The sequence below is a fragment of the Ostrea edulis genome, chromosome 9 (genome assembly GCF_947568905.1).
Source record: "Ostrea edulis chromosome 9, xbOstEdul1.1, whole genome shotgun sequence".
Lineage (NCBI taxonomy): Eukaryota > Metazoa > Mollusca > Bivalvia > Ostreida > Ostreidae > Ostrea > Ostrea edulis.
In genome coordinates, this window is record NC_079172.1 from 61,484,285 (window position 1) to 61,496,525 (window position 12,241).

At 37.1% G+C, this 12,241-nt stretch overlaps 1 protein-coding gene across 1 annotated transcript in view; it reads left to right on the forward strand.

Annotated features, from left to right (window-relative positions):
• The window catches only part of LOC125658659 (uncharacterized), a 53,867-nt gene that overhangs the window by 15,872 nt on the left and 25,754 nt on the right, over positions 1-12,241 (forward strand). The window contains exons 7-12 of the mRNA XM_056150806.1: positions 3,528-3,651; positions 6,356-6,446; positions 6,547-6,624; positions 6,952-7,106; positions 7,640-7,692; positions 9,787-9,892. Of these exons, the coding sequence (XP_056006781.1) occupies positions 3,528-3,651; positions 6,356-6,446; positions 6,547-6,624; positions 6,952-7,106; positions 7,640-7,692; positions 9,787-9,892 (607 nt within the window). The remainder of the gene's footprint in view (positions 1-3,527; positions 3,652-6,355; positions 6,447-6,546; positions 6,625-6,951; positions 7,107-7,639; positions 7,693-9,786; positions 9,893-12,241) is intronic.

A 12,241-nucleotide genomic window follows, 5' to 3' on the forward strand; every position in this document is an offset into this window, starting at 1 on the left:
TAATGTTGTGTAGATGATAGTATGATATAGAAGGTAATGTTGTGTAGATAATAGTATGATATAGAAGGTAATGTTGTGTAGATAATAGTATGATATTGAAGGTAATGTTGTGTAGATAATAGTATGATATAGAAGGTAATGTTGTATAGATAATAGTATGATATAGAAGGTAATGTTGTATAGATAATAGTATATAGAAGGTAATGTTGTGTAGATGATAGTATGATATAGAAGGTAATGTTGTGTAGATAATAGTATGATATAGAAGGTAATGTTGTATAGATAATAGTATATATAAGGTAATGTTGTGTAGATAATAGTATATAGAAGGTAATGTTGTATAGATAATAGTATATAGAAGGTAATGTTGTGTAGATAATAGTATGATATAGAAGGTAATGTTGTATAGATAATAGTATATAGAAGGTAATGTTGTATAGATAATAGTATATAGAAGGTAATGTTGTATAGATAATAGTATGATATAGAAGGTAATGTTGTATAGATAATAGTATATAGAAGGTAATGTTGTGTAGATGATAGTATGATATTGAAGGTAATGTTGTGTAGATAATAGTATGATATAGAAGGTAATGTTGTGTAGATAATAGTATGATATTGAAGGTAATGTTGTGTAGATAATAGTATATTATAGAAGGTAATGTTGTGTAGATAATAGTATGATATAGAAGGTAATGTTGTATAGATAATAGTATGATATAGAAGGTAATGTTGTATAGATAATAGTATATAGAAGGTAATGTTGTGTAGATGATAGTATGATATAGAAGGTAATGTTGTGTAGATAATAGTATGATATAGAAGGTAATGTTGTGTAGATAATAGTATGATATAGAAGGTAATGTTGTGTAGATAATAGTATGATATAGAAGGTAATGTTGTATAGATAGTAGTATATATAACGTAATGTTGTGTAGATAATAGTATATAGAAGGTAATGTTGTATAGATAATAGTATATAGAAGGTAATGTTGTGTAGATAATAGTATGATATTGAAGGTAATGTTGTGTAGATAATAGTATATAGAAGGTAATGTTGTGTAGATAATAGTATGATATAGAAGGTAATGTTGTGTAGATAATAGTATGATATAGAAGGTAATGTTGTATAGATAATAGTATGATATTGAAGGTAATGTTGTGTAGATAATAGTATATTATTGAAGGTAATGTTGTATAGATAATAGTATGATATTGAAGGTAATGTTGTGTAGATAATAGTATATAGAAGGTAATGTTGTATAGATAATAGTATGATATAGAAGGTAATGTTGTGTAGATAATAGTATGATGTAGAAGGTAATGTTGTGTATCCCCTATCGACCGGTCTTCCCCAACATGACTCCTATACCTTGATTAGGTAAACGGAGTTATCCGTAGTCAAACTAGTGTGCCAAGAACGGCCTAGCAATCGGTATGAAACAGGTCGGACAGGATTTGACCCAATGTTAGGTTGTATTAGCAAACTAGATTGTTATAACGACCATAGAATTTGCGAAATGCTGACTTTAAACGAGACTGGTGGAACCCCTGTACCATCAACTTGTTTTGTCAGTAGCTTGCCTCGATTTTTCAACTGATCATACACAGAACGAGCTCTTGCGTATCGAATCAGTTGAAAGATATAAACAACATATGCAGGTTATAATGGAATATTGCTACATAAATATGGAAGTTGACGATGCAGCTTCAATAAATTTACAAATTTACGTATACATACTACTCAAAATTTGATAAGGATCATAGATATTTTTATGTTTAAAAAATTAATAACTGCATAACTGGCAATATTGTGTCCAAGTGAAATCGAAAACGTCTTCAACAAACTTGCACGTGGCATTTCATGCCATGGGAAATGCGTTTCTCATCACAGTTTATGCTTTTGCTACCATTGCACGATTTTCACTCAGGCATCAGTGTCTGATTCTTTCTAAAATTTCAAACTCACTTGAGTGTTTACACTACGTTTATCAACGCAATGCTCCCTCTACGTGTAAGGCGTCGCCTGACGACAGAACAACTGGGCAGATGTATTGGAATGCTTGACGCTGGCTATTCACAACGTGACGTTGCAAATGCACTAAACGTCAGCCAGAGCGTTGTAAACAGAGCCTGGAACCGACAGCAAACTTTTGGTACAGCAGCACACCGACATGGGGGTGGTCGTCAGAGGTCGACAACCCAACGCCAAGACCATTTTGTGGCTCTTCAGGCACGACGTCATTCCTTCTGGACAGCAACCAGCCTACGTAACGACCTCCTGAACGCCTTGGGGGTGAATGTGTCCACTCAAACGATACCGAATCGGCTTCACAATGCAGGTCTCAACTCAAGAAGGGCATGTGTTCGAGTCCCTCTGACTGTTCGACACCGGCGGGAGCGATTGGATTGGGCTGAAGATCATGTCACTTGGACACAGAACGATTGGGTTCAAGTTCTGTTCACCTATGAGTCCAGGTATTGTTTGGACTTTACAGACAGGAGGCACCGAGTGTGGCGACGACAACGTGAACGTTTCCATGATGCCATGGTGGTGGTTCCATCATGGTCTGGGGTGGAATCAGCAGGGATGGAAGAACAGATCTTCATGTCCTGGAGAGAGGAACAATGACGGGGTGTGGTACCGGGATGAGATCCTCGATGTTTACATCAGACCCTACGCTGGTGCTGTTTGCCCCGAGTTTATCCTGATGGATGATAACGCCCGTCCTCATCGCGCCAGGGTGGTGGAGCAGTACCTTCAGCAGGAGACAATTGTCCGTATGGACTGGCCAGCGCGCTCGCCGGACTTGAACCCGATTGAGCATGTATGGAACGTGCTGCAGGTTGCCTTTTCACGCCGTAGAGCACAACCCACGACTTTGGCAGAGCTCGGAAACGCCCTCGCGGAAGAGTGGAACAACCTTCCCATTGGAAACATCCGGGTGCTTATTGACAGCATGGCTCGACGTTGTCAAGCCGTCATTGATGCAATGGGAGGCCATACCCGGTATTGACACTTCATCGACTTAGTGTAATGATGGACTATCCCCAAAAACTGTGTAATTCTTTCTCTGGTTTGCTGTTAACTTTTTGTAATGAAATGCCTTTTGGTGTTGTTATCCGATTTCAAGCATTCCGTATTGATAAAAGTTCATGCCGTTCATGAATTTTCATTCATAACCTGAGTAAACACGTTTCTGAGTCAAATTTATGTCTTTTGTTATGTTAGTGATAAATTACACACTTATAACCTAGTGATCCTTATCAAATTTTGAGTAGTATATATATTTCTTTGTCAAGACCTAATTTTTTTATCCTTTTTTCTGAAACCCAATAATTCTTAGATGAAACAATGTCTGTTTTCAATGGTCAAGAATCTTTATTCGTCTTCATTATAATAAATCGCTTTTAAAAATTGCTTAAATGGAACTTGAAAAGAAAACAATCTTATTTTCAAGAAAATGTATTTTCTGAGTGAAATGTAATTCGCGTAAAGTGTTCATCTCTTTAACTCGCTTCTTTAGACAATGAACAACTGCTCGAGAACAAACCAGAGACAATTAAAAGGGCGACAACTCACGGATCCTTAACTACACAACTTCAAACAGCTGAGATTCTCGTGGTTGTAGATTACAAGTTTTATTCCAAGTAAGGGATTTCCGCACATATAACCCACAAAGGATTCAAAAAATTATCTCCGCACATTTAACCCAAAAAACATTCATAATATCATGCATGTAATGGAATACGAAAACAATGATGGTTATGACATTTTCAGATGTAACTAACCCCTGCTACACAGGCCCTTGTTTGATACATGAATATTTCGTACAAGTTATTCGTTAAATAGCATATGGTGGAGTTCGCGTGTTAACTATAGTCTAGTGCGAGGGTTTAGATTACGAATGTCTAGTCAACTAGTGCACGCGAGCGAAGTTTAGTTTAGTTCAGAAATAACAATATGGCTGTCTGCAACAAATCACTTGTAGAATTGTGAGTTTTGCAATGTAGTTTTCGATGATGGCGTTGAAGAATCACAGATGTACCAGTATAAATGTACTAGCTACAGCTTGTTTCTCGATAACCATGTTTTCTGGGATCGAAAATTTCCCAAACATTATGAATCATTTAACTTAGAGGTTTTTTGTTGCATTTATTATGCTCGCTTTCCAAGTGGAGAACGACTGACTTCGATATCGATCATTACATTTTACCATGCTTTGGACAAGAGTAAATTGTAAAACATGGGCCTAAATGAGTAAAATCGAATAAAATAACTGAAAACATGCACCTCTTTGTGATTTCTGTCATATTTTCCTCAGAATTCAATCTCTGTTAACATGCTCTAACTACTTTTCACACTTTTCCGCCATCTTTGAACTAGACCGCTAACTAGTATGTGAATTTTCGACTAGACTCGTTCACTTCCGGTAAACTAAAGCACGTTCGGGTGATCTATAGTTTTACTTTTATGACAATAGTTGGCACTTGAACTCCACCATAGCTTAACAAAGTCTTTGAAACAAGCAGCTGTGTCCTGCTACTATGGTGTCCGGATAGGGCCATTTGCAAACGCGTGACTGCGCGTTAGTCACAACACGCCATCACGCCAACAAGCAAAGCGCTTTCGCGCTCTCACGTCAACAAGCAACGCACCTTCGCGCAGACAAGCAACGCGCCTTCGCGCTCTCACGACAACAAGCAACGCGCCTTCGCGCTCTCACGCCAACAAGCAACGCGACATCGCGCTCTCAGGACAACAAGCAATGCGCCTTCACGACAACAAGCAACGCGCCTTCGCGCTCTCATGACAACAAGCAACACGCCTTCGCGCTCTCACGACAACAAGCAACGCGTCGTCACGCCAACAATCAACACGGAGTGAAGGCGTATTACTTGTTGGCGCGAAGGTGTGTAGCTTGTTGGCGTGAGAGCGCGAAGGCGCGTTGCTTGTCTGCGCGAAGGCGCGTTGCTTGTTAGCGTGACGGCATGTTGTGACTAACGCGCAGTCACGCTTTTGCAAATGGCCCTATCCGGACACCATATACTACCGAATACCGATACTAGTACATGTATTTGATGACTGCATACCCATTATAGTAACTGACCTGACAGTTCACGTAGTATATCAAGTAGTGTGTATCAAAGAATAATTGCTATACTCAAACACAAATTGTTTGACATGACAGCCAGTTGAGGCAGAAACTTCTTTTTCTTTTAAAAGCGTAGGGGGGGGGGGTAGACTTTACTATAGATGCCCTTGAAACTAACGAGTTCTGACAAAATAAAGCGTACATGATATTTTGATTTTCTATATAAAAACACCATTTTGTGAGGGGATGGAGTTGCGTCCGGCGTTGGATTCGCCATTGTTAGCTAAGTGTTCAACTAGTCCTGCACGGAACCGTTCGCGGTAGCTCTGTGGTATATTTCTTTGGTTCGTGACCGTGAGGTCGTAAGTTCGATCTCCGCTTGTGCCATGACTGCATCAAACATATAAGCAGTGAATGCTCCTTCTCCAAACGCTCGACATTTAGAAGTGAGAATCACAGGTCTTTCGGATATGACCTTAAAAGCAGAAATCCCGTGTTGCGGCACGTGTTGGCACGTTAAAAAACCCACTGCTGGGGCACTGTGCGCTAAGGATAGGTCTATTTGTGATACTTTGCCTATGTACAGCTGGTGAGCTCTAAATTTGTGTTGGTAAATAACACTTAGGGCTGTTTGGTATTGTTTATACCATGTCCGACTTTAGATAAAGATTATTTGAATTGATGAGTTAAACATTATCGAAGGGACGATGTCTAAAGGAATCCCTAAGATACAATACAAATGACAAATTTTACAATACAAATGGAAGTCATACAATGCAAATGAAAAATTATATAATACAAATGGAAAATAAAGAATGCAAATGGAAAATTATACAGTATGAATAGAAAATATAGACTACAAATGAAAAATTATATATTACTATATATAAATGGAAACCATAGACTACAAATGGAAAATTATACAATACAATAAACATTTATACAATACAAATGGAAGATTTTGCGACACAATGGGAAATAATCAAATATTGCAATGTTTAACATGCCATAGAGGTGGGGGCCCTGGACCCCCTGATTCTGCATGCCTGGTTGAAAGTCGTGTTAGTGTCCTATGAAAAATACCATGATGAGCCTCCCCGGCACCAAAACATAACAAATAAAACCAGCAAGCAAACTACTCTAGAGGGAGGAGAAGCAATGATGATCAAGCAACAATTTACTGCTTCCTCGAAAAATAAAGAATTAGAAAAAAAAAACTAAGTTATTTGATATATGAACTATTCAATTAAATATTTCAGTTTAATTGTCAACGAGACTGGTTTTACCCAGGGAATAGCTACCGGTGTCTCAAGCCTTCTGAGCGAGTATATCGCCCTTCTCTTTGACTCGGTATGGTTCATTGTCTTTTTTAAGTAGTTACTATAGGGCATCATGAAATTGTATAATGAATGTATGTATTGCAATACTGATCATAGATTTGTCATTGTAGACCAATATTCCATACAGAAATCTCGTGCAAAATGGAATACACCTTCTATTGAAACCTGTGGGAATCGTCCTAGCTAAGGTGGTATTTTGGCTTGTGTAGAAAAAGTGAAACAAACTAACAGATGAAAAAAACAAATATTCGAGTAATTTCAAATAAGAAACAATACCTTTAATGATGTACTGCATACATAGCTATTTTTGTCCCGTTTTATTTTCGCCTTTCTACATTTGCTGACGGTTTCTCTCCATTTTGAATTCGCCCAGACACAGTTGTGTTAAAAGAGAGATAAGAGAAAAGAACAATTTCCCCCAGACTTAAATTCACCCACTGACAACAAGGACGAAAGGGGCGAAAATAAAACGGAGCGAATATTTCCCTGTAGACCGTAGCATTTTATAATTTCAGACGAAAGCAGCATCTCCATGGACAGAAAAGAATTTAATGACGTCATCACCATTTCCAAATATTGTCAATGCCACGCTTGCCTTAGATAGTTTCCATGACTACATCACCAGTCATAGAGCTCTCCCTCCTCACGATCACGCCATGCTCTTGACAGGGTAAATATCATTAAATCGCTTGACCAAAACACTGGACATCCTTTATTTCTGCTTGTCGAAGACAAATCGAATTCTTTTCTAGAATTGTGGTAGGCCACACAGATGTGTTCCAATTGGTCCCTAGAATTAAAAACAAAATTTTTCCATATCGATTGAATGGCAGAAACAAAAATCATTAGGTCAGCAAACTTGACACATATATTTCTTTGGTATGTCCAAGAACCTCTTAAATGGTACTGATATTTTTTGCACTTCTTTTAAAGGTTTAAATCACTACCATGGCTTCGGATAGTGGATATTTATCGTCATCATGACTCATTTTTGTCCTTTATTAGCTTCTTTTTTTTTTAAAGGCATACTTTTACATGATCGACTTTGTACATTCGAATACATGTGTAACAGTGATATCTGAAATGTAACACGTTTTTTGTCTGGTCTTTTTTCACTAGTTATTGACTTTCGACGAAAATATGTTTTGTTGAAAAAAGTTAAAAGTTTGGTTTTATGGTACAAATTGTTCTGTTTTTCTGTAGACATGAAATGAAAGACAGTACCATTGAGAACAATAACTACACAGACATATTAGGTATGTAAATGAATGCAACGTATTTTGGGTATGTAAATGAATGCAGTAATATCAGATATGTAAATGAAATATGCAAATGAATGCAGTATATATTACCTATGTAAATGAATATTACCTATGTAAATGTTCGATGTACACACGTGTAACTTTAACTACAATAAATACATTTCATCAATTATATCTAGTAAGAAGAACACAATGTGTTTAGATATTAGATAATGCCAAATCATGATAAAATTGTGGTTTCGTAGGAGAATATACAGGGGGTGCTTACTCCTCATAGGCACCTGATTCCACCTCTGGTATATCCAGGGGTCCATGTTTGCCCAACTCTCTATTTTGTATTGCGTATTCGATTGATCACCGTTCGTTATCTTCACCTTTCATATCAATGTGTTGTACATGTATAATTTAATTTTACTTGTTACACGCAATTTGATTGGTTCATTTGACTTTATCAACATTATTTATATCGTATAAACAAAGTTCCCCTTTAGTCCTACTATATGACGTCAAAAAAATGACGTCACAATATGTTTGGCTGTTCATTTTCCATTTTGTTGGCATGACAATATTGGTTCGCGTCACATAAAATTCATATTTTCTTTAGTTATTTATCAAATAATATTAAATAATATTAAACCCAGTTTACTAAATTGAATTCTAAGGAATGAACGTACATTTGTAATTTTTACTCATTTTATACGATATAAAGTAAGTTGGGACAGTTTATGTTATTCTATAAGCCACTTCGCGGTTTATAATGCTTAAACTGCCCCAATTTATAAAATGAGTTGGCCTAAAAAATACTTTCATTCCTTATGTATTTTTCGAATGTCTGTACAGACCTAATAAGAGAGTCTAATAAAAATTCGGTAGGACCTCAAATGACCTTGAACACATTGAACACACTATGACACACTAACAGGCCTTCTAAAATTCTGTCGGATTTCGCATGCGCTGGAATTGTGTTCCTTTATTACCTAGCCTGTTTTTGTATTCTTGTGCAAAATCTTCTTCATGAAACGAAATACAAATATATTGATGTGGCCCTCAAGTCGACATTTAGATGCATCGACGTTTTATCTACAAACAGTGCTCACTTTCATACATATGTTGATTCGATGTATCCCAGTGAACTCGAAATAAAAGACACCAGTCTTCCACATCTGGTTCATATTTGGATATTTCATCATAGACGTTAATAGCGAACTGAAACCTTAAATTCATGACAAACAGGATTACCTTCAGTTTCTTCATCGTCAACTTCCGATATCTATGTAGTTATATTCCATTATCACCTGCATCTGGTGTTTATGTCTCTTAGCTGATTCCATACGGAAGAACGTGTTCTTTGTATGGTGAATAAAAGAAAATAACGAACAGTGGCCAATCTTATAAATCCTATCAAAAATACAACATTTTGTGAAGGGTACACACAGACCCCTGGACACACCAGAGGTGGGATCAGGTGCCTAGAATGGTTAAGTATATCCTGCATGTTGACTGGTCGCTGTTGGCTTGAGCCCTATATCGATTGGTTAAACGGTGTAATCCATAGTCAAAATTGTACAGAACGTTCTGATAATTGTTCTGGAACACGTCAGACATGTTTAATTCGATACTGTCGAACAGGTGATGTTACAAGGGTTTCAACAGTCTCGTCTAACGTCAGAATGGAGAATTATATGCTTGTCATAAAGAATTAATTTTTAAATACAACCTGCCATTAGGTCTCTGAAATGTTTCATACCAATTGTTAGGCCGTTCTTTACATGATTATGATTTTTACCGCGGATTAATCTATTTAAGTCTGTTTACCTGATAAAGATACAGGGCTTGCTGCGGGTGTAACCGGTTACTCCTCTGAAGAATCGTGTTCCGTTCAAAATAGACCAATCATGAAAGACACAAGCTATATAATACCTTGGATGAATTAGTAAACACTCTAGCATAATCAAAGATGAAGCTGTGTTATACTCGTCGTATATGTGTATATTCCTAGATAATAAACCACAGAAAATTTTATGTTTACCAATTTATAGTTTCCATGACATGGTACATGCACATTTCTTGTTGTTTTTTCCTCTTTAGGTATTGCTTCTTTGTCAGCGATGTGTGGTCCACAATCTCAATCCATCGTGTCTTCTCAAATGAATTTTGAACCCGCTTTTACTATCGCGCACGAGCTTGGACACAGGTAAAAAAAATAATCATCTGTTATATTTCATTGTTTCAACTTCTACCTGTATATAATGATATACTACATGTATTCCACAACATTATATATGTAAGGTAAAGATATGAACAGTGACCAATTTCATAAAACCTATAAGGAATACAAGATAGAGAGTTGGAAAAAATACCACAAACCCTGGGTGTGTTGGCAAACTAGATCGTTATAAAGACCATAGAATTTGCGAAATGCTGACTTTAAGCGAGACTGTTGAAACCCCTGTCACATCAACGTGTTTGTCAGAAGTCTGCGTCAATGATCATAAGTGTTTTGAATTGTTTTAAATTTGTAGGATTTATGTAATTGATTCATACCAACAGTAATGATTCTAATTTCGATACTGTTCCAGATTTGTAGGTTTTATTTTACCATTTAAATAGATAATTTGTCCACGATTTTATAAAATTTTACCATTTAGATAGGTGATTTGTCCATTATTCTATAAAAGTGTCTATCATAAATGGATTTATAACTGGACGTCTTGATCACGAGTTATCGAAAATTCAAAATCAATGATTTTCACTTTTCAAGAAATGTTAAGAGTTCATAAAAATCAAGATTTTTGGACATATTTGTACGTTCCTCCGTCACATGAATGATGTCAGTCGAAGTAATGTTATATATACTGATTCAACTAAAGAAACGCACAGCAGTAACCCTTCGCTGAATCGTTTCAAATATCTGTTCATACTTTTTGGTCTAGGATGAATCGCCAGATTTCTTTAACTTACAACTAATGCTATTGTTTACTGGATACTCTATAGAATTTGAGGCCAATAAAACGTGTTTTTAAATAAAATCCTAAAATCGGTCTCTGTAACTCGGGAATGTTTTAAGTTCGTAATGTTGAGAAATGCCGCGCCTGACTGTTTTAAGTTCGTAATGTTGAGAAATGCCGCGTCTGACTGTTTTAAGTTCGTAATGTTGAGAAATGCCGCGTCTGACTGATGTTCGTAATGTTGAGAAATGCCACGTCTGACTGATGCTCCACACAACGACAGGGAGTAGGCGTATCATAATTTGCAGTTCCAAGATATTTCAATGTTGCACAAACTACCATATCTCGCATTTGGAGCAGATATCAACAACGTGATTCAACAAATGATCGTCATAGAGCAGGAAGACCACGCATTACGTCATGACTTCAGCAGTACAGAATCTCGTCATCCGTTTGTGTCATTGTCGTCAACGATTCACAACAGCGTCGTTTACAGCATCTGCCATTCCTGGGATTCACTGAATAGCATATCAGACTGATCGCAATTCACGACAAGATGCCGTAATTAGAGCCCAGACCTGTTTGTGACATCCTGACTCCACAGCATCACAGGAACCGACTTCACAATGGTCTCAGACTCATAAAGTATGGTCGTGGTAATGCTGGCGGACAGTTTGGTTCAGCAATGAATCTCGATTTTTACTGCAGAGGCCTGATGGAAGACTCAGAGTGTATAGTCGCCAAAATGAATGTTCTGCACAAAATTGCATCCAAGAGGTTGACCGGTTTGGAAAGGGAAGTTTAATGATGTCGTTAGCAATATTCTATACAGGTAGGACAGCATTGCTTCACATGCAGGGTATTTTGACGGCTCAAATGTATAACCATGAAGTCATACAGCGACACATGGTTTCAGTAATGCTGCATCCTTAAGCAGTATTCTTCCTTGGGCATCTTAATCACCAGATTTTAACCCTATCAAACATGCAGAGAACGAATTGGATGGGCGCATGATGGCCGCGCATCAGCCAAAGGCAAATTCAGTGTCAGAGACTGTACAATAACTGGCTAAAGCTTTGCAGTGAGAGTAAAACAACATCCCTAAACAATTTTCGAGACTTAATTGCGTCCGTGGGAAGGCGTTGTCAGGCGGCAATTGGTGTTCGTCGGAGACGCTAGATATTGAACTTGTGTGACCTTGAACTGTTACGAACTGCAATCATCATTATGGCGATTGTAATACTATGATGATTAAAACAGTATATATATATATATATATATATATATATATATATATATATATATATATATATATAAGGTAAAGAGATTTTTATAATAAATTCAAGATAAATCGGAAAAAAGCAGGGTTCTTCGCAGTGAATCTACATTTTTTCCAGAGAAATATTAGGAAATCTTATTCGCAAGTTGATGATCTAATTTGCAAATAGAACTTGTCATCAGATCGAATGCTATGTTTCATACAAACCATCATGCTGTTACTTACATACTGATTTTGACTACGGATTACTCCGTTTACCAGTGATAAAGAATATGAAGAAACAGGGCTCATGGTGAGTGTGACCGGTCAACAGGGG